Here is a 27,132-nt window from a genome sequence, read left to right as displayed (position 1 = left end):
AGGAGGACGGGAGATCAGCTCCTTGCTGATCTCCCGGGGATTGTTATCCCCCTATATAATAGCAATAACAATAAGTGCAAAAAAATAAATATAAATAAAAAAAATAAAAGTAACATATAAAAAAGTAAAATAAAATAAAAGTCACATATAAAAAAAGGGGGGAAAATCCCCCCAAAATGTTTAACTGCCCCACGTTTACACGCCTATAAACGTAAATACGCGTCCGGTGCCCCAGCGCGCAAAAATTACAATTGCGCTACACATGTTACATATCGTTTTTTGCGGTTTTGCGCGCGCACGCAATTTTAAGGCTTGACATGTTTGGTGTCTTTTTACCCGACGTGACCCCGTCTTTTATATTTTACCAAAAAATTGGGTAATAATGTTTTATCATTTTAATATAGGGGAAACTGTTTTTTTAACATTTCGGAAATTTTTCCTTAATATAGTAAAAAAATAAAAACCCCAGTGGTGAATAAATACCACCAAAAGAAAGCTCTATCTGTCCTCCAAAAAAGGGTATAAAATTCATTTCAGTACAGCTTGCATGACGGAATAAATGTCAGTCAAAGTACCGCAGCGCTGAATACTGAAATATGGCCTGGATGGGAAGGGGGTTTAACACCGCGGATGTCAACTGGTTAATAACCTTTTAAGTGCTGCTGTCACTTTGACAACAAAGAAAAAAAATGCTGCTGATGGGTATAAAGTAGAAGCATCTAGAGGTGCCTACACGTACCTGCAGAATCATCCAGTGCCTCCACTGTGCCTGAATGTTAAGCCATTCCGATTGGGTTAAAGTTTCAGTACTTCCTGGCACAGTGCTGAGGTTGCCTGAACCCTCAGTGCATATTGGCCATTGAGGTAGCCCATCATAATAATGGGCCAGTAGGAATGTAAGGGGGCAGGAGCAAACGGGTAAGCTCTAACACTACCTGGAAGTGTCATGCTTTGTCCAATCAGAATTTCCCAGCATTTGAAAAGGGTCAGGTAACACCGAAAGCTGCACCAGTTTTGTGCAAGCACCATGCTAATTGGTTAACTGGGCGTGGTGTAGTAATGCAAAATACGTAGTACAGGAAAAGATCTGTTGCTGATCTTGCCTTGTTCTCTCGCCCGATTTTATCCCCCTTGCATGCAGAGTAGAATGGCTCTGGGCTAGGAGCAGACCCTCTTGTCTCTAATGAAAGTCTTTGCTACCCCTCCTAAAGACTTTAATGTGACTCATGTTATTACCACCATAGTGTGTGTCTAATCAGGAAGCCGGGCAGCGAGCCATGACGCCCGGCTTTCTGATTGGTCAGGAAGCCAGGCTGCCTAGCAACAAGTGAAGCCGGCTTCCTAGCCAATCAGGGAGGCGGGTCATACCCCACCGCCCGGCTTCCTGATTGGAAAGGAAGCCGGCTCCATGCTCCCTCACCACTGCCAGTCAGAGGGAGATCTCCAGTATCGAGGGTAAGTATCGGAGCATTTGGGCAAGTACTCGCCCAAATACTCAATGTTGGCACCGATACTAGTATCGGTGCATCCATTGTCCATACTACACATTTTTCTTTAACTGGTTCTCGCTAACCGCTGCAATAGTATTGTTCCACTGCCCAGTCATCGTTTTCTGAGTCACACCCATCCATTTGTCTGCATCATGGAGACTCAATCCAGCACTCCCCCATCCACATTAGAACAGGAGGCTCTACACATTGTGTGCAGGATTTACTGTGCCCCAGTATTATTCCAGGAGTCATGAGGCACAAGTTAACGGCCTTACAGTCAGCCCACCTCTGCCTCATGCATTTGCTCTGCTTTAAAGTTAATGTACAGCTAGCCTTTTAAGCTGAACTCTCGGCAGATTTGGAAGATGCAATTTAATGCGTTGAATACATGATTCAGTGTATTTTCCAAAATGCATGCAGCATACATACCTGAATTTGAGTTGGTATCAGCCGCTTGCAGTCCCTTTACAGCAGAATTTAGACTGCAAGATGGAGAAGCAGCACAAGGAATCCTTGAGCTGCAGTGCTAGGAGCATGCCGATAGAAGAAAAGAGCAGAGTGACATAGAAATGAATTCCTCAGACTGCTGCTTCTCCTTTTACTGTCCACTGAAAAGGTGAGGAGACCTATAAGTGTTGCTTAACCACAGCAGATAAAAACAGGACTTGTCCCCCTGCAGACAAAACTGTTATTATCTCAGAACTGGATTGACAGAAGTTCAAGTCCTTTGGCAGGTAAAACACTCTGGTATACTTATTTTGTGAATTTAGCAGTTTGCCTGGAGTTTAGCTGTAAATAACAAAAGCCTCAGTGTTCCAAGTGATTGTGTTAATGCAATTTTTAATACAACATATCTGTGTATCTTTACTCTGACAAGATTGGATTTCATGTGTCCAGTGCTGAACTATTGAAGGCTTATTGCATTCATCTGTAAATCCATTCTTCATTTTCCGGTTCTTTCTGTAAAATGCTTTTTCGCCTTTTTATCTGTGTCCTCAAAGACTGAGGAGGCAGTATTTTTGTAGAATGAATTCAGCTGAATGCCTTGGCTGACAATACAAAGATGAAAGAAGTGTTATTTGCATGAAGGGATACGAATACTGTTCTCTCTTATTGTGGATTTGATTGCTGCTGTTTTTTGTTGTGTTTTTTTGTTTTTTTTTAGGGATCAGTTTTAAAGTGAGACATCAAACACAGTTGAGATATATTTGCAGTTTGTTTTACAGAAGAACTTTGGGCAAATCAAATCTTAACCCTTGCAGGGGGGCTACTCCAAGGGCTAAATGTTTTGTCTAGGGAGCTAAAATAACAGTTATACTCCCCTGAACAACGATCCTGGCTGACTCCTAGACCAGTCCCTTCAGCCTTGCTCTCCCTCCGCTCCAGTACTCTAAAGTCCTGTGAGTCATCACATTCTATACAATGAGTCGTATGTGAGGACGCTGAGGGACATTCCATCGCTGGAGTAAAAGGGGAATGAGGCTGAACAGACTGGTCTAGGAGCCAGCCGGGATTATTGTTCAGGTGAGTTTAACTGCTTTATCTCAGTGAAAAAACGACACTTAGCCCTTGCAGTGCAGGGGCAGCCCCACTGCAAGGGTTCAGATTTGATTGGCCCCAAGTTCAACTGTCAAAATATTCTGTTAAGTCAGGTTTGCGAGTCCCATACTTTTGCTGCATAATTTAGCTAGGAGGGTGATCCCCGTATCCATACTCCCTCTAGCTTCCCGTGTCATGCTCCAGCCACTTTATTAGATTATGAATAAACTTCACCCTGTGAAGGGTGCCTAAAACATGGCGGTATATCCCTTATGCGGTGCAGATTTCGGGGGCGTGGTGCATATGAAGGTAGATGGGTCATTGTACCAGCACTGTTTAACAGTACTAAAAAGTACTAAGCTGGATGTGTAGATGTTGATTCCTATTAGAAGCATTTTGATTCAAGTTACGGAAGATTGCAAATTCCAGTGTATAAATCTGATCTCCTTGCTGGACAGTGCGCTCGTGCCCACAGTGGCTGTGTGCGTCCATAGAGACACACGGTCCTGCAGCAGGCTACACCCCTCATCTCCGCTCCACAGTTTGATGGCAGAAGGAGCCATCACTACATAACCCCCCCCCCCGCAACCAGGAAGTCCGGGAAATGGATAATCGCTTGGGACCGGCGGCAGTGACGGGTAAGTGTTGGGGGGACGGGGGAGAGAAAAAGGTACAGAGCAGTTTTTACCTTAATTCAGAGAATGCATTAAGGTAAAAAAAAATGCCCGGCCTTTAATGCTACTTCAACTCTGCTTCCCCTGATCTCTCCTACCTTTTTTTGTTTTTACCCCTGATATTTGCACTGCTGAAATGCATTTTACAGAACTGTGGGCATAAGCTTTCATCGCCAAAAAAGTTGGCCGTACACAAATCAACTTTTGTCCATTTTCTTGCCAAGTCAGCACTGCTCGGCTCAATGAACTTTGATGGAAAAATTTTAAAAAGGCGGGCACACAGAAATTTATCGGCTGAAAAGTGATATGCAACCAAGTGTCTGAATACAATAGCTGGCAGGGAAGATTCCTGTTTAGTGTGGATGAGGGAATTGAATGATTTCTCTCTTTTAGCCTAGCTGATTCTTATGTTGTATGGCTGGCTTTAGCTACTCAGTGTGTGGTGTGCACATCACACAGTGCAACCTTCAGGCTCGTGTGTACATTATTCCTTATGGAAGTTCACATGAGATCTTTTATAGAACATGAAAAAAATAAAAGGAAAAAATGCTTTGGTGAGCTAAATAATATGCAAGTCTCTTCAGCTTCACATCTCCATTTCTGCTCGCTTTGTTGAATATTCAGTTTGGTTCTCTTTCCACATTGCCCTAATTTAGAAGAACACCAACTGGATTACCTTTTATATTTATATAGGCAATGGAGAAAAAGCGTAAACAGGATGAGAGAAGAAAGAGGGAATCTGAAGCCGCAGTCTTGTTACAGAACAAAAATGCTGATGGGTGAGTCCTGTGCACATTAGTAACTGGGAGCAATAAAAGCCAGGGGCGGAATTAATGGACACTGGGGCTTTTGTAGTAAATCTGTAGACATCACATATGATGTATGTGATCATGGTGTGTTCATTTTAACCTGTTCATAACTGTACTGTCTCCCTTTTCTTTTTGTAGAAGGCGGTGCAAACCTTTTGTGCTATATAAATTCTATATAATAATATGAATGAAGATCATCATCATCACTAGTTTAAACATTACAATGCAGGGTTCCTAACACCTGACGCCCTGGACATGCAGTTTCGAGTTTTGTTTTCTACATTTGGCCCTGCTGTGGGCAAGCAGGGCTAAATGTAGAGCAGGGGACCACCGCTTATTTTGTACAAGTGGTCTGGGCAGCTGTACCCAATGAATACTATAGCCGGTGCGTAGTATAGCCCATACTATAGCATGGATGAGGGAAACGTTTGGTTTCGTTCACCCCACAGCCTAAAGATAACCGTAGGGCAAGAAAAGGAAAGACCCCTCAGTAAATCTGTGGTGTCCAAGAAATCGCAATCTGTGTGGATGCTCTGTGGTTAGAGAACAGGGAATTCTTCATCCATTTGGACCAGAAAAAAAAGTGTCTGCCCAAGGCAAAAGGGGAATTACCGTTGTACTATCATATTATTAATATACAGTTGTAGAAAGAAGCGCTGCAACCCTAGGATTTGCTGGGATGGTATGGATAAAACCTTTAGAAGCAATATAAAAATGAAAACTCGCTGTTTGCGAGGACAGGATGAGGTCTTACAGTTGAGTAGATCGCTCAGGAGTACCTCTGACCGGTCCGTGTGGGTATAGAAGATGGGTTTTGGATGGGCGGGCTGGAGTCTTCACGTTGGAAAATTAAAAACAGTTTGTCGGCATGAAGTGCTGAACCGCATCTGTGGCTGGTTTGTGTGAGTGTGGAGAACGGACTACATGATTCTGGGTCAGTCTATAGTTATTTATTGGTGATTAGTGTAGCTAAAGGGTCCGTTAGGCAAGGTAAACTATGCCGCTTGCCGTGACACTCACCGTCAGGTGCAATGAGAGCGCAGCTGGCCAGGCTGCCACTCGTCGGCTGAACGGGAGCAGAGGTGCTGCTGTATAGCGGTATCTTGTGGATGAGCGATCGTGCTGAAATGGTCTTAGGAATGTGCTCAATGCTGACGGGCACTGCGGTCCGTAGAGTGGAGGATTGGCTACGCGTTTCGAGGTTCAAGACCTCTTTGTCAAGCCCGAAGTGGTTTGCTAGTGCGGGCGGGAAAAGCAGCGGTTTAAACAATGACAGGTGGGCGTGGTTTCCGATCCAGAAGAGATGTGATTGGTCAATGGATTCAATGCTTGTGACTAGGAGCCGCTGATGTGGGGAAAGTCTCCTCTGTGTGTTTTATGTGGTCTGAGATCGTAGGTGGGGGCTTGGTCTGTTGAATGAAAAGGTTAGGGAAGGTTGCTGTTACTATGAGCGGTGGGGTGACTGGATATTGTCTTCTCCATACACAGTTATTGTTTAGAAAATATGTGTTTTAGATATAGGGTTCCATTGGGGATATGAGAGTACCATGGAATCACATGTAAGGGAAGGTCTATTCGGACCGGGGCCCAGAAGGGGGGGGGGGGCTCTTGTGAGGGCAGTATAATGTATTTTGCGTATATTTTAAATTCAATTTTATTTTAGAGGATGGTTAGTATCTCCAAATCTTCATTTACTCCCATGGGTGTTAGGGTATTCAGTTTGTATATCCAATAAGTTTCTCTACGGTATAGGCGTTTGTAGCGCTCTGAGGGTGTGAGGTGAATGGGTATATGTTCTATGGCGAACACTTGAAGGGCGTGGATGTTTTTGTGGTGTTTGGCAGTGAAGTGCCGTGGCACACTGTGTTCAGTATCGCCCTTTTCAATGAAACGCCGATGTTCTCCAATGCGTTTCCGTAACGGTCGTATAGTGCGTCCAACGTACATCAACCCACAAGGGCATTTTAGTCCATATACAACGTGATCGTGTGTACATGTGATGAACTGTCTTATGTTGTAAACATTATTGCTATGATCCCTGAATGATGATTGGCCATGGTGGATGAATTGACAGGTGAGACACTTCGGCTTTTTACACCGGAATGTCCCTACTCTGTTGTCAAACAGGACATTTTTTGTGTTGTTTTCTGTTTTTTTAAGCAATTTGCTTGGTGCAATGAGGTTCTTGATGCTTTTGTTCTTCTTGAAATTTATAAATGGTCTATTTGGCAGGGAGGGTCCTAACTTTGGGTCTTTGAGTAGGATGTGCCAATTTTTGTTTAAGACTTTTTCAATGGCTTTATAGCTATTGTTGTAAGTGGTGATAAAACGCACTTGGTTGTTAGTTGAGGATTGTCTGCGGTCAATAGATTCGGTTTTATTCGTTTGTAGATATGTTGAGAAGGCATGTTTGTATGTATTTCTTTTTTCATATGTCTACAGGGCTCCTCCCCCTGGATAAGAAGCTTGCTCACCCTATATAATGTCAAGCATTGTTTTTGCATTGGCATATTATTGTTTCACAATTGTTTTTAATTTGTTTTAATATTAAAATTTGTTTTAAACATATCCATTCACCTCATCATATTCCATATCAGTTGTGCGCTCGCCAATTTTTTAGTGTTTTAATATACAGTTGTGACTATTGTGTTTTATTTAAGTGCAGATGTTCATTCCCAGATTGTTTCTCACTGGGGTAAGATGAGGAAAAGTATTTAAAAAATAAATTATACAGACTAAAGGAGTGTAAAACCTAGCAACAGTGCAGAAGTCCTATTAGTATGCCCCTGTTTCTATAGTAACACCACGCTGAATTGGAGCCACGGAGGATCAGATCTCCAGTGGGTTGCATGAAGCAAGTTATTTTATACAAGAAGGCTAGCTTCATCTTCTTTCTCCGGTATTACATTTAAATGTGGATCAGAATTAATTCAAATATCCATACCTGATCATATTCATCATCATCATCTAGTGCCACTTGGGTAGATAAATACATCAAATGATAGATACATAGATAGAATTTTTTTTTTTTTAAGGTAGTTACATCCAAGAAGCTCCCGGCAGGCCGTGTATACACAGCGGCTGGCCGGGAGGTAATTAATGAGACTACTATTGCCGACTTCCCGTGAAAATACTTGTTGCTTGATTGTCATGCTAATCCAGTGACTTCAGTACTTTTTAGGAGCTGTGGATAATAAGACTAGGAGCTCTCTCTACATTCTTTTCTTCTTGATCTGCCAGCTCGTTTAAGTATTATTATACAAGATTTATATAGCACCAACAGTTTGCGCAGCGCTTTACAATCTAATGAAGACATAATAATCAAAATACAATTCAGGACAAGATGGTAAGGAGGGCCCTGACCGTGAGGACTTACAATCTAAAAGGGAGGGAGAAGTGATACATGAGGAGGGAGCTGTGTGGGGATGAATTGATTGAGAATGTGATGGTTCAGCTTTTAGGTTGAGGTGGGATAGGCTTCCCTGAAGAGATGAGTCTTGAGGGATCGCCTAAAGGCAGTCCGAGTGGGAGATAGTTGGACAGGTTGGGGTAAAGAGTTCCCGAGGAGGGGAGAGACTAGAGAAGTCCTGGAGGCGAGCATGGGAGGAATTGACGAGGGAGCTGGAAAGTAGGAGGTCTTTGGCCAAACGGAGGGGACGGTTAGGGTGATACTTTAAGACAAGGTTTGAGATGTAGCCGGGGGCAGAGCTGTGGATGGCTTTGTAAGTGGTTGTTAATATTTTGAATTTTATCCTTTTGGACAAGTGAAAGCCAGTGTAGGGATTGGAAGAGGGTGGTTGCAGACACTGAGTGGTTGGTTAGGTGGATGAGTCTAGCAGCTGCATTCATGATAGGGGGATAGCCTGTGTAGAGGTAAGCCAATGAGGAGGGAGTTGCAATAGTCAAGACGAGAGATAACAAGTGCGTGGATGAGTAATTTTGTGGTTTCATTGGTGAGGAAGCGGTGCATTTTGTAGATGTTATGAAGGTGACAGGATTTGGATAGTGATTGGATGTTGGGAAGAAAGGTGAGGTCTGAATCAAGGATGACACCTAGGACCTTGGCATGGGGGGAGGGTTGGATAGTTGTGTTCTCAATCTGAAGTGTAAAGTTGGGGTAAGGTGCACGGGGAAGGAATACCATGAGCTCAGTTTTTGAAACGTATTGAAGATATTGGATCCGCTCGTAGTAATGGCAGCTGCAGCCCTGCCACCCCCGCTATCTGATTGGCATTCTCCTCCAGCGAGGGGGGGGGGGCATTGCCAAACCCGACCTTGGGCCGGCAGGGAGGGTAAATCCGGTCCTGAGTAGTAGTCTTAACCAATATGCAAATGGAACCCTGGGTTTCCTTCAATTCTTTACAGTCATGCCTTACCATGGTGCAGGTGGGCAGGCTGAAAGAAATGATGCTAATCCAGGGAGGGTGGTGTCCATTCAGAAAAGAATGGATGTTCACCTCCAAACGGGCCTGCTACCCCTTCCTGGTGTGAAGAATGGGGCTCCCTACTTTTTTGTGTTTTTCGCGTGGAGTTGCCCCTTCAAATCCATGACAGACCACTTTCTCTAATAACGGTCTGGTATGGATTTTGTTGGAACCACACATTGGTTTTTTTTTGGTTTTTTTTTACTTTTACATACTTTTAAAGGTTGCTGTGACTGAAAAGTGCTGATCTGCGGATGTCCTCTTTGTTGAAAGGTTCTGAATAAAGTAGAAAAGGACATTGCCTCCTAGATTCATCAAGTTTAGCTGCATGCCAATGGAGAGCAACCATTAAGAATTTGGGGGGCCCTGACTTCATTTTTGAGTGGCACTAGCTGGTTTATTCACAAAAGGGTGGAGAGTTTGGAGAAAGGAACAATCTAGGACAGCATAGCTGAGCTGGAAAGAGAGCTGAATTGGAGATTTTTTCCAAATCAGCTATGTTGTCCTAGATTGATCACTTCTGCCTTCTCCAAACTAAACCCTTTAGTGAATAGCCCTGTAGGGTTTTTCTATAGCAATGCAAAAAAGAGGATGAGTTTGTACCTTTTTTTTAAATGGGAAGCAAAAATCAAGTGCAGTACAGTATGTGGGTTCTGTACTGGATCGACAGGGCATGTATTGCCTTCCCTCATCTTTTTGGCAGCACATTCCTCTGGTTGTTCTTGGCATGTGTTATGCAATCATCAGTACATCTGTTGTCTCTGCCCCATATTTTGCTGCTTTTTACTTTCAACCATCTTCTTCCATTGCAGGTTAATTATAGCCTCGCGCTTCCATCCTGCACCTCTGCTCCTCACATTGCTAGGCTTTGTTTCACCATCCAGACCTTTTGTTGTCTACTGTCAGTATAAAGAGGTAAGGATGCTGCATATTGTGTGTACTTGCTATTGAGCAGCTTTGTAAGCTTGATCTGTTTTATAAAATCTTATGAAACCTGATATATTTTCTTTTTTTGGAAGTGGCCTCCTGCTAATATAGCCTATGACAAATGTGCACATTTTCTGAACACGGTACAGTTAGTCATACCATATTCCACACAATATTGCTATACATTAGTCATCTGCAGTGCTATCTGAATTGATCAGAGCAGTCTTGGACAATCTGTTCTTCCCGAACTGTTGTGGAACTCCAAGTTCCAGCATGACCTTTCCTTTAATAGTCCATACATGTATATCTGTGCAACAACAGCAATTTATTGCTTTGCTATTAAAGTATGAAACCACTCTCCGAACAATGTACGGGGTTAACGTTATTGGCATAAAAGTATGGTGCTTTTTTATCATTCATTGGGCTCCCATCTTAATAGTCTTGCTGCTGATAATGATGCCTTAACATCTGTGGGAGGAATGAGAAGCAGGATGCTGTAAAAGAAAATTGCAGTTTGTAATTCACAGAGAAAGCACATAGAATTGCTTTGGGGTCATTGCATGTAACCAGTTCATGCTTCGTTTTTTCCCTCTTTCGAAGCCCGACAGCTGTTTATGCTATATACTGTAGGCAAGGAAGGTTTGCCTAGATACCCATATGTTTCCTATTATAAGTATTAATATATAGGATCTTTATAGGGCCAACAGTTTGCGCAGCGCTTTACAAGATAAGGAAGACATTACAATCGCAATACAATTCAAATTGAGTTATGTGCTCAATTTGTCAAAATCTCTCGTATGCTAAAGGTGGGAGATAACATTGACAGCCATGAATGTCCTTGGCAGACCACCAGTCATTTTGCATGTGCTCATTAATCACAATGCCACTGCATTTTCTGGGTAATATGTTGTGTTTACACCTGGGCTTCATGCTATTACTAATGCATCTTGTTATCAGGAAATGACTGCTTTCAATCAGCCGCCAATCTGTAGCAGTTAGAGAGTATAGTAAGTTGTAAGATAGCTCTAAAGGAAGTTTATTTTCCCTGCTTTCATCCACTGTATCTCCCATTGTTTGCACTCTCACCTGTTCTAATACTTTAACTTGGCTTAATAGCTGGTTTCAGTTTCAAACGGCTGTATTAGGAAAACTATAGAACAAGAAATGAAAGCTATCGTCTACAGAAAACAAGAAGGGCAAGGAGAATCCTTTAGTTCTCTACTAGCGTGTGGAGCACACGGTGCCAAGAAGCTCTAACGTTTTTCAGTGAAATAAGATACTTGATGGGTTTTCAGAAGAAAAGCTAAAAAAAAAAAATGGTTTAAAGAGTGAAACATAAAGTGATTAAGGATTATTGAGGGATAACTGTGGGCATTGCAAATTGTAACATGTTTTGGTTGTATAGAGAGGGCTATTTACATGTTGCTTTGAGATTTAGGAATGATTACAACCTATGTGTTTATGAGAGGAACCCTGTGTTTTGAGGGATATATATATATATACATAATAAAGTTGTGGCTGATCTGGGGTCTCTGTTAGCCTAATGAGTTCTCTACAGCTATGCTAGATGTTTGGGCAAAATTGAGCGCTTCTAAAACAATTTACGGACCAGAATCTGTTTGAGGACTCTTATTAAGAAGTGGGCCATCACCACTAAAATCCAGCTAAATCCTGCTTTATTAAAACACTGACTGTACCTATTGAAAATGCACATGTGTTTTGAGGATCCTGTTGACAAATGTGTGAAAGCTCTTTCCAAATATTTTTCACTGGCAGTCACAGCCATGACGCCCATTTGTCAAACCGTAGGGGAATGAGCTGAGCTTATGTCTAAGGATCCAGCTGCTGTCCTTACTGACCATTTAGTTGCAGAGTGCTTAAAGCTTATGCCTAAACCCCTACACTGTTGGGTTAGTAGATATTGTCGGTCTTGTTACCCAAATGAGTCTCTTGTCTTTAAATATGCAGAAAACACTTTGTCTGAAATGTTAGTCTGTGAAACTGCAATGTAAAAAATGCTTGTTGCGCATGCCTTTTGATGGTGAATGTGTCCTTGGTACATCTTTAGACAACTTTATAAGAGATGTTGCTGGTACTGAGAGTACTAATTTGCCCAGCAGGAGAACCCTAGGCCTTCTGCCTGTGAAGTCAAGAAGAATTTCTTTTGGTTTCTCCCAGGCTTTACACTGCAGGGCCATACTCAACCCAGGGTCTCCATTCTGTTGCAAACCTTGGGCCTGCAAACCGCCCAAACCTTGCAGACGTGTGGGTGTGTCTGTTGGCCTTTACAGACACCTAGTCAGAAAGCTTTGATGTCCAGGGGCTACAAGCTAGAATGTCACACTCTACCTCCACCGCACTTCATGTTGTCAAATTTAGCTGCGTCTCCACACAGGCTAGCCGACTTCCACGCTGCTCTTGCAGATCTTTAAAGCAAAGAAGTTCTTGCCATTGTTCTATCAAATAAACAATTTTTGTATGGAATTTACAAGGTCTGTCATGGATTCCCTTCATCAAAGAGACTTTATAGCCTCTGTGGACATCATGGATGCAAATTTGCCTATCCCCATCTTTTCAGCTTACCAACACTACTCCTGTTTTGCTGTGGGTACAAAACTTTGTCACAGATCAGCAGCAATGCCTTTCTGTTACTTGTAGTTCTACAAACATGTGCTCTGTTGCTGCCTTGTTCTTGCAGAGGACGGAGAGCTATAGGCATTGCAGGAGTCCTAATTACCTTGTTAGTGCAGGGTACTTGGTCGCCAGAGGAATCTTATCTCCCGATCAACATTATGGCACTCCGGGCAATTTGGTTGTCCTATCATGCAGAACACCCCAACTGGAAGGTCATTGCATCAGGATCCAGTTAGACGACGTCACAGCAGTGGAATGCATCAAAAATCAGAGAGGGACCAAAAGTCTTTAGTGGCATGGGAGGTAGATGGGATTCTAGCTTGGGCAGAAATCCACTTTCCAGGCATAGACAATTGCCAGGTATACTACCTAAGCAGGCAGCATCTGGATCCAGGGGGGTGGTCCCTACATCCAGAAGTCTTTTAGGACCTTTTTTTCACAAATTGGGGCACTGCACATGGACCTTTTTATTGTATCTCAGTTCAATTAGAAGCTTAACAGGTTTATCTCCAGGCACAGAAATTCTATGGTGGAAGCAGTGCATGCTTTCTTGTCTACGTGGGATGAGCACCACCTGATCTATGATTTTCCTCCTCCTAAGGCTCCATCCTCTTCATTACTGCAGGGTTAAGATGGAGGTCATTCTGGTAAACTTTATAGCTCCGAATTGGCTCAAGCGGATATGGTGCTCCAACGAGGTCAAACTTCTGGCAGACACCCCAGTTTTTTTGAGTTACAGACTGGCCCCAGTATTGCTGTTTTTGTTATGTGGGCGTGTTAGTGTTTTGTTAACGTTGCTCACCCAATTGGGCTGCTTTTAGGTTTTCACACTGTCTCAGAGAAACTAAATCCTGTGTCCTTTAATGAACGAGACAGACAACATGATTTTCATTCATTCCATAAAATCTGCAGTTCATTAAGGGATACTGGTCCCACCCCTCTGTGTTTTGTGAACTACACCTAATACAGCTTTTCTACAAAACTGAAGCATGATGGGAGTGGGAGGGATTTATTTAGCTTGTCAATGGCTTTTTTATTTGCCAGTGTCCAATTCCTCCTGCGGGTGGCAGTATTACCCAATGGTCTCAGAGTAACTGAATTTCACAGCAAGTACAAAAACCTAGGCTATGGCTATAGCAGATGGGTCAGAGAATGTGACACAAGTGTCCCCTGAAGATATAAAAGGTTTGTTAGGGATTTAACTTCTTATCTAAGGCTGAAATGTTGAATTCAGGTGGGCTGACTCTGCAAATTTTTATGAAACGTGAAACCTAATTAGTTGCTGTGGGCCACAGTTGCATTCCCTTCCCTGTAGTGCCTACAATAAAACAGTAATCTACCCTAAGTACCATTTAGGTATTTATAGATCACATCTCTTCAATGGCATGTTTTCACTCCTTCATTTAAAATGTGTTTGTCAGACATCTTCAAGTGGCACGTCCACTGATTGTAGACAGAATGTTCTGTTAGGCTGTCAGCAGTCATCTCCTCTTCTTACAATGTGCCTTGTTTTTCAGCCTCTACTTGAATGCTATACAAAGCTCAGAGAGAGAGGTGGTGTCATTAATCTTAAGCTGTCGGAGACTTGGCTGAGGAATTACCAGGTAATATACCGTTTCTAATGACATACGGAACAATGTGAAGTATTGCTGTCTCACAATAGAGGATCCATGGAGCATCGCTACTGAGTTGTAATTGTGTTTATCCAGAAGAGGCTATATTTCCTCCACATTGCCATTTAGTGAGGAGGGTTGTAGGCTAAAGTAGAACTGACCAGAATGAGATCTGTTCCATTCTGCTAAATTGTCTGTGGCTATGCATGTCACCATATCATCAAGCTTTCTTCGATCACAAAAACCTGCCACTTGCATAGAGTAAAGGGACTGACATCTACTGATAGATCTGTGGTACCAGCACTTTAACTTTAGCATGCTGACAGGTGTTAAGTCGCTTAAATTGGAACCGTGGCCAGACTGCAGACTTTAAAGGATTTCCATATTCTTATCAAGCAGTAAATACACATTAAAACAAGCCCTCACTGACCTCTGCAGTCACTGTGGAGCAATTCATCTTCAAATTTTACAATAAAAAACAGTAAAGTAGTTTGTCAGGTCTCGGCACTCTGGGCCCTTTTTCCTGTGCACCTACTTTGTATTTGCATTAAATATTGAATGTCTGGCGGGCTGCCAACTCACTGCTGTGAAAGGGAAAAATAATGAGCTACTTAGAAAAAATGAAAATAGAGTCATTTATCTTCAGAATTTACAGCACAACCAGCGTGCCTGCAGCTACAAAAGTCAGTTTGTTAAAAACAAGTGATGCTTTAAGTATCCATGTGGTCTAATCATAACTAGTATTAGGCAATTTCTAGTTTTATTCCATGTTGTCTGATTACCCGCATAACCTTTTGCAGGTCCTGCCTAACAGAAGCCACCCCAAACTGGTAATGAGTGGGGGAGGAGGATATCTACTTCATGGTATTACTGTAGCCAGAGAAGCGTCAAAGCCCAGCAGCACCTGCCCAGAGAGAACTGAAGAACCAGCACCAAAAAAATTAAAACTCGCAGAACTTGAAAGCTAATTTTTTTTTTTTTTTTTTTTTTACCATTGCATCATTGTCTGATGACCAAGATCCAGCTTCTATAACTTGCTTAGCAACAGAGAACCAGCATTGTTTTCTTACTGTTTATTTTTGCATTCCTAGAGCTTCATTTGTGCAGGAATATTTTTATTGTTTTGCTTCTGATAACAAAATACATGTTTGTAATTTTATTGGACCTTTTTATTGTCATAATATTTATTTTGCAATTCTGTTTGGATGACCTGAGACAAAATTAAATGACCTTCTAAAACCTTTTAAATTGTATTCTCAACACAGAAATTAGATATAAAAACAGCTCTGTGGGAGTGGCTGGGAAACCAAGTCGTACAAATTCAGGAAAACAGCTTCGATGCTTGAAGGACACGCATATGCAATTGGTGTCTGAACCAGAAACTCAGGGGGACAGGAGTGAAATCCTGAGATCTAAATTGCTATACATTAATATATGTATATATACAGTAGGTACCCCACTGTAGATGTCTCCTGCACCTAGGAAAAAAACCTGATATTCTCCCACCTATTACATGGGATTCTCTACCCAGAAAAAGCTCTAAGACATCCCCTCTACCATGTGATAGAATTTTCCATCACGCTGTTAGAGGCAGCAGAACTTGGGTGTGCTATTAGGAAGCCATATTCTCGTAGTTAATGAGTTTTGAAAGAAAAAGACTGATATCCATCAAGTTCAACCTTCTTCACATTTCACTGGGTTGACTCAAAGGAAAGGCAAAAAAAAAAACCCCTTCTCAACTGCTACCAATTTTGCAAAATATTCATAACGCATCCTTCCAGATCCCCTCATTTTCAGATGTCCTTGCATCCTCCACACCTCCTGCCTCTTCAATACTCCACCACCAATCACCAGATCACAAATCATCACAGTGCAGCTCTTACATGAGGAAGCACAGCCTTGCCTCTACCAAGATGGCCGTGTCCAGGCAGGGCACAGCAGATTAAGGCATGGTAAGTCAGTAATGGGAGAAGGATTAGGTGCAAGGTGCCCTGGTTTTTGGGCACAGCCTCCACAGTTCATGTCCTAAAGAGCACCCGATGTGGCCATTGCCCAAAAAAAGAACAGCTCTTGCATTATAGAACCTCTTTCTAAGCTGATGGTAAAATCTAAGCTTTCATCTTTGTATATATAATAAGGGACAGGGAGTTCTGTCTCATAATCCAACCACAACCCTGCACAAGAGTAACTAGAACAGTAAAACAGAATTGCCATTTCATCTCCGATGAGACCAAGCTGGAGGTGATCAGAGTTCTTGTTATTGAATCCTATGCTTTAGTGAATTGGTAACTGTTCCTAAAGATACCTTACTAGTTCACTTTGGGGGGAAGCATCTTAAAGCAACATTTTCCCTATCCTTATGGATCCTAGGGAGTACCGCCCTCCTAAGGAATAGGCTAAATACATACCTGTCCTGTGATTCAGGGGTCTATTCACAAAAGGGTGAAGGGTTTGGAGGCAGGAGAAGTGAACAATCTAAGACAAAATAGCTGAACTGGAAAGTGAGCTGAATTGGAGAATTTCTCCAAATCAGCTTTTTTGGCCTAGATTGTTCACTTCTCCTGCCTTCTCCAAACTCTTCACCCTTTTGTGAATAAACCCCATAGTGTGTTAAGCCTTTGCTGGTCTTCAAGAGCTAAGTCATATCTGCTTAACACTTTTGATGTGACTCATTGTCTGGCCCTTCTCTAGTCATTGTGGTTCTTCCTGCTGACCCATATGCCACTATTTGTGGCCTGTAGTGATATAGGGGTCAGTGAGCGACACAACTAGAAAGTGTTGGATAGAAGAAACAGCACCTCAAGCTCTTGTAGAGGGCAAAGCTTTCCCTCACCACCCACCAGACAGGTAAGTATTGGGGTGCATTCACACCACCGAATCTGAGAAAATGTAGGTATTGGTTCTGCCTTGCATTAACATGCGTTAGCAGTTCACACCAATGCATTGCATTGAAAAAAAGAATAGGGCCGGCTCTACTTTTTTTCAGCGGAGGGCAGCGCAACACAACACGCTGGTATGAACTGCTCCAATTCACACCAATTCATTTTCAGATGTACTTGCATTGGCATTCGTTGAAAATCAGGTGTGAATGGGGCATTAAGCCCATTCTAATATAAGGTGGCTCTTGCCGGGGTTCCGTTAGAATAGCAACAGGGGTTGCTATAATTGTTAATCTCTTTTTAACCACGTAATGAGCTGGCTACATTAACTTGAACTGCTAAGAAATCTTGTATTCATCTCTGTAGAGATAAAAAAGCAGCTTCATTCTTACAAGTATTCACATATTTCTATTTCTAGCACTGTTCATGTGAGAATGGCTTTATAAATGTAGGAAAAGCCACATTTTACCACAGATGTGCAGAAAAGGTTGTGATATCGCTTTTTACTTCAGGCCCTATAGCAATAGCTCCTCTAGGTTCAGTGGTACTTTTTTTTTTTTTCCCCAGTTCTAAAGAATGGTTCTCGAGTCTTTACATTTATTTGGGTGTGATATAACACTAATCACTTTTGGTAGTAGAAATCTTACACACTGGATAGACTCCTTTTTAACGTCGGTATAGAAGCTGTTCATGAATTATTCAGCACTAGTGCAGCTGACAAGTTTGCAGAGGTGGCAATCCATTTCTACACATGCAAACTAATTGATATAATTTTTTTTGTTTTGCCGCCACACATATTGTTTTTGGAAATAAAAATCTCCCATTTTTCATAACTTCAATAAAATAGAGTGTTGCAATTATTTTCCTGGAGGAAGCAAAGAAATCTCTAATGTGCTCCTGGTTTTGTTTTTTTGCATATTTGTTTTCTCTGTTTATAAGATTACCAAGCACAAAATGTTTTCACAAAACAGAAAGATTGGAAAGTACACAGATACACCAAAACATTGCGCCGGAGTTAGAATACTATAATAAGCGGCTCACATTTGAATTCCATTTTGTGTTAGTGTAGTTTTTTTTATCTCGAAGCATTTGTGCCGTCCTACAGATATGGTGGCAAAACAATACCATGTGCTGGAGGGGTACTGATGAAATCCGCCTTGGAAACCCTGCAATTATACATGAAGCTGCACACAGAGCAATATGTTTAAAGCCAGACTGTAAGCAAAAAAACAAACAAAACCCAAGAGCAGATATCGCTATCCATTGTACTCTGGGAACTGCAGTGTTTAAATAAAGTGACACTAAACTCAGGAGTTAAACCTTAAAAATGCATCCAGGTACCCTAACTATTAACAACAATGTAAATTATTTGTGTATTACTTGGCTGTAGATCCTCACATCATCTCTGAATTAGCGCTGACACTGTCCTTCCTTCTGGAGGGTGGTTACTTTTGTTCCCCATGGTCCCTGTGTGTGTTGTAAAGTAGTCACCGCTCTAAGCTCAGTCCCGTGATGGACTACCATCTCACATTTAGTTTACTATATTGTATTGAGATTGTAGTCCGCCACAGGAGCGAGTGGTTTAAGTGCAGGCCATTGTGTCCGGAGTTTTCTGTGTGTATTTAAGTGTGGACAGAAGTCTAACATGGTTCTATGCATTTATCAAGGTGCAGGTGTTATAATGTTCATTGAGTAATTCTAGGGAACATTTCTGCTTTTAGAAATGAAAACAAGTTGTTCCTCAAAGATTTTTGCAACATAAACCATCAAGCGGTATGATATCTAAGACAAAAATTAAACAAAGCAAAGGCTTCTATCACAATGGGCAAAGGTTCATTTTGCATCCATTTCAGCAGTTCACATACAAGCAGAGCAGAACCAGCTGTCTGATCTTTTATGAGCTGGGTGCATATAGAGCAGGAGGAATAGGAATGGAGGTATTTGAGATGACCACACAACGCTGGGGACCACCATCAGTGGATTTGTTTGCCTCATTCCGATGGCTAATGTGCTATTTTCATTACCTGAAAGGACCTTGGGGTTTTTTTTTTCTGTTGATAATCTTAATGAAAAGCCCACAGAGATGACCGCCTAAGCTTTCCGTCACGGCTTTATGTCTTAATGGTAAAACAAGCTTCAAAGATCACTTAACCATTACACTAGTCAATCAAAGCTAAACTCCAGGGAGAATGTAACAAACTCCATTTAATTCAGTTATGGATTCTTAACAAAAATTGATTACGTTTATTTTTCATATAATTAGTTTACATAAAGCATTCCGTCTTAATATCAGACCCTCTATAGGAGGGTTAGCAATATGAGCCAATGGGGATCTGCAGCAGCGTTCATATGCTGTCAGGTTGACGGCAGAATGATGATTTTATGTGTGTTTGTGCTTTGTCTCTGGCCATTCCTGCAGGCTAAACAAGAAATATTACTCAATTCCTTCATGTTGTGGAGCATGGCTGGAAGCATCTCCTCTGGTGGCTACTGTATTAGACAAACAGTGCATGCAGCAGATTGGCTGTAATGACTTTCGGCCGACGGATCTACACTCGGTGGTGCAGACAGCTCCATCCAAAACTCACATTTTGGCCAACAGCAGGAAACGATTGGGATTCAATCTGTGGCCAGCTTTAGAGGGGCCTGGACCAAGCTGTATAGCTCAACAGCAGTGTAGTCTGTGTCTGTAGTGTAGGAGCACAGGACATATAGATATATATCTATATCGCCAATTATTCCCAGAGGACAGTGAGATACTGTATATTGTTAGGATCCAAAGACCCCATGACTTGCTTGTGTTTAGTGTGAAAACTCTTCTGGAACCTCTGGAGATTATTCACTAAAATCTAATAGACTGTTCACTTGGACAAAGGATTTCACTATGCAAACAATACCCAATCATGTGCAAGGAAATTAAAAAAAACAACAATTTCTGCTTGCGCATGATTGGGTGACGGAAGTCAGCAGAGCATCACCTCATTCACTAAACTAAGGTAAACTTCCCCTGCAAAGTGAACATTCCCTTGCCTTTAGTAAATCAACCTCTCTTTCTATCTCTCTCCACAGGGACGTATCACTCCTCTGACATCACCTTGTTGTGTGTGTGTGTGTATGTGTGTGTGTGTACATTGAAGCTTGAGCTATTGGGCTATTTCAACAAAACAGCTAAGAACAGATTGGTACACATATCAAAAAGCCTGGAGCTTAACCTTATGGCTGAAAATCATAATGCAAAATGTTCATATACTGAACATTATTTTACATTTATCTGACCAAAAATAAACTTTTTTTAAATGTTACTATTTGGTCCTGATCATATTAAACATAGAACATGTTTACAAAACCAATCTGTATTCCCTTAGATAAATTCTGACATATTGAAGGAAATTTATCAAAACTGGAGCAGACAAAATCTGGAGCAGCTGTACACAGCAACCAATCAGATTCTTTCTTTCATTTTCAAATCTTACCTGAACAAACTGAAGAGAGAAGCTGATTGGTTGCCATGGTCACCCGCACTAGATTTTGTCTGCCCCAGTTTTGATAAATTCCCCCCATTGCCCCAAATTCCTTTTTTCAAATTTTTACTAAACATACTCTTAAAGGTTCAAACTCCATAAACAAACAAGGAGGCGACAGAACAACAAGGTCTCCAATGCAAGATTCAGTTTGCTTTTATTATTTCAAATCTCAGAACATAGATGTATTAAAGTACAATTACACATAAAACATATCCACAAGCATAATAAAATGTCCCTTCTATGTGTATGAATATATGTTATTTGTTTTTTCTATCAACAGCAAAAGTTGTATCGTACATTTCTGACAGTGTAAAATGCTATTTGTGAACGATGACTTTTTTCTTGGTTAAACAACATTTTTCTTTTTTGAAGAGGCAGTGGCAAGAAATGTAGGAATGTTTGAGCTAAATATAGTATAGCGTTCAGCTACAGGTATTGCAGTCCTTTGTGTCTCAGCCTTGTCTGTTATTGCTTAGCTTTTCAGCAATTTTCTGCAACTCCAGGTCCATAATTGCCAGGTTCTCTAATTCTTTCTCCTGGAAGGTAATATAAACACCATTAATAAATCACATCTAAACATTGAGTGTTGTAGACATTTCAGCATTTATTCAAATAAAACCAGTCACTTTTTTCCCCAGCAGTCTTGAATATTCCGTCTTAAATTATCATAAAATGTACAGGCTTACCTAGGAAATATTTATATTTGCCACATGATTTAGCTTGACTTGGGGTCTGAGGATGAATCTAGGTATGGGAGTTTAAGGTTGGAGGTCACTTGGAGTTTGGCAGTAGGTGCTCTACCACTGACCTGACCTCATGGTGATACTTAATCTGTCTCCTGAGTGTGCACAACAGTACCACACACCAGAAGCTTGTCAATTAGAGGAATATAAACAACTACTGTGATTCGTGTTTGATGTCATTATCAATATCAGATGATTGTTAGATCCCAGTATGTGTTTAAATATATGAGATCCACATCCCTATTGTAGCCCTGGCTGGCAGCCCCTTAAATCAGGGGACATTTCAGTCACATCACAGGTTGATCTCTCTCCCCACTGGTAATGGACTGGCCTGCAGGAGGAAGCAGAGAGATTGGAGGACTATGATTTGCCATATCGCTGGCCAGACTTAACCCTCCCCATGGGACACAGCAAGAGAGAGAGAAAGCCTGAGAGACGGGGGGAGCAAGGCTGTCGTCCAGAGAAAGGAAAAAATGCACAGAAATACATGACAGGAAGATGCAGGCTAGAGAGTGGAACCCCAGTGTGCTGTACTACCTTTCACCTGACATCCAAAAGATGAGCCAGGAGTGCAGAGGTGTCTAGGGACAGATTGGCCTATCTTGCAGTAATTGTTACCTTGCTTGGGGATATTGCAGCCTGTGTTCCATCCATCTCCATCTAGTCTGCTGAGGCAGTTATTAGACTACAGACTGCTGTCAGGAGGACATCTGACAGTCTCGTGAGTGATAAGAGGCCTCTGGCCACCCTTGTGTGTAATGAATCTGCTGATTACTGTGACAACCTTGCTGCTGCCAGTGGAAATCCATTTAAAGGGGATATACCTAGCCCTTCACTTTTAGCTACCCTAGGATACCTGGGAGTGATTCCTCATTCTTGGAGTACATACTGTATACCTTCAATTGAAGGTCATATGCTTCCATGTCAAGTTAAAGGGTCCCGTGGCCCCCAGACTTTGCATTTATTATCCCACTGACCAGTGGCTAGATAGAGCCTATGCACAGTAATTAGGCCAGCCCAGGTGGTGAAACGCGTGAGAGGCGTTGGAGTGGGAGAGATACTATGATGCTGTATACCTTGTATTTTGAACTTTGCATGGAATTTACAACAATAAAGTTGGATTTTTATGGACCTCAGTTGCAGCTGATTGGAGAGATATTGTTTGTTTATTTCAGTGTTTAATAACATGTTAACCCTACTAGGGTTTTTTCATCCTAAAAAAAGTCCCTTTGTATCACTACTGGTGTGTTGGTGAATTTCTGGATCTATTAAGAACGGGTCACCATTGCAAAATGGAACCCAACTAATTCAACAGCTCCTTCAGGAGTCATTGCTACATTATCATTACAAGAGGATATGAAAACAATTCCATACCATGAAAATCACACTTGCATGTGCAATTGATAATTGTGCTGTTTGTTACATCAGAAGAAATCAAATTCTTTGTTGTTACATAATATCATATTAGCGAATATATCAATATTTTATGTAAGCCAAACAGACTTCCATTTCATGAGCTTACCGATATAAACATAATTATTTCAGTCTCATTACAGACTTTCTGATGTATTTCTTTAGAACAAAATGCATTTCTAACATCAACCCCATATAATCTGAATGTTATGTTATTTTCTATCAAGAAAACAGATCTGCAAACTCAAACATGAGACACATAAAAATGGCTCAGAATATTAGGTCCTAGGTTTACATATGTTTGAGAATTGCTTTTTCCCCAGGGTATATTTATACCTGGAAGAGCATGTTTATAGCTTCAGGATTTTTACTATTCTACTTAGTTCAGAGGTGGACAAATTAATATGGAATTCAGGAGCCAGTCTACCCAATCCAGGAGCCAGATGTTTTTTTTACGAGCCAGCTCCACTACAACTGGAGAACATCTCCAAAGTGGCTGTAACATTTAAGGAGCATTGGCTACCTGGTTCCTGGGATTTGTCCAGCCCTGACAACTAGTTACTGGTCTGTTAAATCTCACATATCAGAAATGTATAACTTCTTTAAATCATCACATGGTGTCAGACAGAAAAGGTCTTATAGGGTAGATCTATGCAGTGCCTCTAATTACTCAAGAGCTTCAGATTACAATACAAATTGGATTCTGGAGTGTAATTAATCTAAATAAATGAATATATGTGTTGTGTATGTATATTATGTATGTATACAGTATGTAGGTATGTATGTATTGCCTGCTTTAGTCACACACTTTCAGTACTGCAGGTCACTATAAAAAGCTTACCTCTTCTTCAGTTAAAGGTCTCTCTCTAAATCTCCCTCTCTCATCATAGTGACGCTTTTTTACCTCTTCGGAGTCGTAGAACTCAGGAAACTCAACAGACTTTTTCTTGTAATTTAGCAGCTGAGCCAATTCATCCATCCTGTCATACTCTCTTTTTTCTTCAAATTTGTGCGTTTTAGCAGGGCTTCTATTACCACCATACTGATGGTTCACATCTTCAACAAGTTGCCTTTTTCCCCATAAATCGTAGTCGCCATAGTCTGGAAACATGTTTTTGACCTGTAAGCTTCTCTTCCTGTCTTCTTCACTGTGGTCAGCGTTCTCAAAGTATCTGCTTTGCCATTTCAGAGGATCATTGGGGAGTCTGTGTTTATCAACAGACCTTCTCTCTTCTTTAGCATAGTTTTGTTTGTACATGTCATTGTCTGGGAGATTTGACTCCTCACTGTCTTCTCTATAATGATTTTTATTTTCCTCATATTGTCTTAAGCCTTTCTCTTGAGACAAATTTGGATAATATCTTTTCATCCCATCCACCATTTCTTCACCAATGTAGTACCTTTTTTCATCTTGTTTCTTGTCTTGTTTAAATGGTTCATCCTCGTCACTCTCCTGGAGATGATGTTTTAGTTTTTTATACAAATTTTCTTTTTCTTGTTCATGCTCATGACGCTTATCAATATTTTCATTGCTCTCTTCACTATCCTCATTGCTTTCTTCGTAATTTAGTCTGGAATTCTGTTGACTTGGCCACCTCTTTCTTTCTTCATGTCGCCTTTTTTCTTCATAGTGTTGACCAGTCAGTTCTTTTTCATTGCTTTCTTCACTGCTGTCATGGTGTTCTATCTCTTCCTCGCTGCCTTGGTGGTGGTGTTTCTTCTCTCTAACTTCTTCTGAACTTTCTTTGTCATGATGGGACCTCTTGTCAAAATAATTTTTAATCATGCGGTTTTCCAAGGAAGTTTCTCCTAAGTGTGGCCTTTGTCCCTTAGAGTATGATGTCTTTTCCTCTGTTAGGTGATTTCTTGGTTCTTCGTGATGACTTCGCTTTTCCTCATAACCAAAGAGTCTCTGTCTAAGCTCTTCATGATTTGGTTTAAAGCTTCTTTTTTCTTTTTCTTCTTCCCATTCATCATTTTCTTCTGGCACTTCACTGGAGTGAGTGGAATGGAATTTCTCTGGCTGCAAAAGTTTCTTCCAGTTTATGTTTAGAGGGTGTCTCTTTATAATTTCTTCTAAGTTCTTGGCATCCTCCTCATTGTCTTCTTCAGGGAATGCCTCTGTATGTTTAGCTGTGTGATAAGCTCTGTTGCCAAAAATGTCATGTTCTTGTGAGTCATGGTATTTATTTATTTTTTCTATATCTTCTTTCTCGTAATGGTCTTTGTGATCTCCTCTTTCTTTGTCATCATCCTCAGCAAAGGATCTTTCTTTAGAATGCCCTGTGCTTTCCTCTTTTTCATCAAATTGTTCTGTTTCTTTTACTTTTTCCTCCTCGTCCTCTCTGTTTTCAGTTTCTGCATGATGGCGCTTCTCTTCATATTCTTTTTGTAAATCTGGACTCTCTCTAGCTTCTTCTTTGCTATCATGTTGGTGATGTTCTAGGGTTCCAGGGTCCTTTATAGTTCTTGTTTCGTCCTGTTTCAGCTCACCCTCTTCTTCATCCTGGTTGTGTCTGCTGCCTAAAAGACATTATTTGACATCATGAGATGGGTAGGAATTCAGTTGCTCCATCAAATGTCATTCAACATAGTACAGTCTACTACAGACAAATCAATACACCATACACAACAAACAAATGATGGTACAAAATAAAGAAGTACACATAGTATTTGGGCTGTATATTGCCCCTTGGGTAATTAAATGATTGTTCATATGCTGTATTTTCAGAAAGCAGCTCCAGGCAAAAAGAAAAATCATTCAGTTGTTGCTTCTGAAAAAAAAAACACTGCAAACACTGCAGCTGTCAAAGTGTGCACCAGTTTAAAAATGGCAGATTTTGAAACTTTTTATTTGCCTTTGAAGCCAGAATAAGCAGAATTTACAGAGTTCCTTGGCAAATCCTCTTGGCAGTTGTATTGGGCTCAGCAGCCTTTCTGCTGCACTGAATGGGCCATGTGTAATTAGAATTTAATTAATAAATTGCCACACAATTGTGGGCTAAGGAGCAAGGATTTTCCAGGATTAGATAGACACTAATTTTATATCGCTGCTGTCAGTTTTTGGCACAGTTCTAGTTCAAATAGTGATACCTTATCCCAAGGACTCCTCGCACTAACCCTCTCTACAACATTCATCTTCATATTAACCCTCCTCCCCCCATTTTCCCATAAATCTAATCACCACACTAACCTTCCCTGTATCCTTAACACTTACACACATCCCCCCTATAACCATTACATTGCTTCTCATACTAATCCTTCAAGCAACCATAACACTATCTTATGATAACTCAAAAAATTAACCCTAACACTGGCTGTCCCTGTAAATCAAATCCACACTAACCTTCCCTTATGTAAACTTTACTCTTTCTCACCTGTCCTGTGCTAGAAACCTTGCTAAGGTTCCAGTGGTAGCATCTACTGATTTCTGGAAAAGTGGGGTAACAGCTACCACTGAGAGAAGATGACAGAGAGAGAAAGACTATGCCAGTACACTGTTTAAAAGGAAGATTTCTTCAACCATTCTCACACTAAGCTTATTGTTTCATAATTGAATTAAATTACATCTTGCATTAATCTAGTGTAGGTTATTACATGAAAGGTCTGTCTGCCATAGCCTGGCCACTATAGCTACTTCAAAAGAGTAGGAGAAAATATACTACTTGTAAAGACATAAAAAGAACATAATCTGCTGATTTCCTTTATTACCTCAGTATACACGCGCAGGCAATAAAATTATCAATTAAGATTAATGTTGGATTCACATCCTAAAATTCACTTGTGCCCAGACTATGGACATTAAAGTTTTTACATATGCTTAACAAGCAGTAAAATATATTTAAAACAAGCAATCACTTACATCTCTAGCTTGGTGGTGTCAAGTCATTCATCCTCAGAAACACAACAGAAACTCTAAAGTTGGGTGTTAGTCAGTTTCTGGGACTATTCACACCACTGCTCTGCAGTAACACACACCTTAACCCCTTCATGACTGAGGCCCTTTTTTCAATTTTTGCACCCATGTTATATTCCACATTTTAGGCCTGAAAATGACATAAAACCCCCCAACATTATATATTTTCTGAATGCCAAGACCCTATAGAATAAAATAGTGGTAGTTGAAAATTTTTATGTTGCGCAATATTAGCGCAACTCCTTATTAAACCCCAAAATTTAGTGACAAATTTAATTTAATGCCCCAAAACACAACAAATTACCCATTTTTTTTAATGAAATATAAAAGATGAGGTTACAACGAGTAAAACGATACCCAACATGCCCAGTTTACAGATTGCGTGCGACCGGGAAACGGCGAAAAACTGCAGTACCCCAAAAAGTCAATAAAAGACGCTTTAAAAGCCCCCACAGGTCATCAATTTAGAGATACAACAAAATACTGGCCCTAGAATTATTGCTCTCACTCCGGCGTGCGCGGCGATACCCAACATGTGTAGCGCGTT

General features: G+C 41.0%; 2 protein-coding genes across 2 annotated transcripts in view; one reads left to right on the top strand and one right to left on the bottom strand.

The window, feature by feature from the left end:
- TRMT6 (tRNA methyltransferase 6) overlaps positions 1-15,212 on the top strand; it is a 46,334-nt gene extending 31,122 nt beyond the window's left edge. The window contains exons 8-11 of the mRNA XM_018566645.1: positions 4,397-4,482; positions 9,749-9,851; positions 14,015-14,101; positions 14,911-15,212. Of these exons, the coding sequence (XP_018422147.1) occupies positions 4,397-4,482; positions 9,749-9,851; positions 14,015-14,101; positions 14,911-15,078 (444 nt within the window). The 3' untranslated portion in view covers positions 15,079-15,212. The remainder of the gene's footprint in view (positions 1-4,396; positions 4,483-9,748; positions 9,852-14,014; positions 14,102-14,910) is intronic.
- Positions 15,213-20,643: 5,431 nt separating this feature from the next.
- CHGB (chromogranin B) overlaps positions 20,644-27,132 on the bottom strand; it is a 30,596-nt gene continuing 24,107 nt past the window's right edge. The window contains exons 3-4 of the mRNA XM_018566804.1: positions 23,511-25,192; positions 20,644-21,049 (exon numbers count right to left, since the gene is read on the bottom strand). Coding sequence (XP_018422306.1) covers positions 20,966-21,049; positions 23,511-25,192 — 1,766 coding nt within the window. The 3' untranslated portion in view covers positions 20,644-20,965. The remainder of the gene's footprint in view (positions 21,050-23,510; positions 25,193-27,132) is intronic.

This window comes from Nanorana parkeri, unplaced genomic scaffold, assembly GCF_000935625.1.
Source record: "Nanorana parkeri isolate BGI_ZX_2015 unplaced genomic scaffold, ASM93562v1 scaffold28, whole genome shotgun sequence".
NCBI classification, from domain to species: Eukaryota; Metazoa; Chordata; class Amphibia; order Anura; family Dicroglossidae; genus Nanorana; species Nanorana parkeri.
The sequence above is the reverse complement of the archived record's forward strand: the minus strand, read 5'-3'. Positions and strand labels throughout refer to the sequence as shown.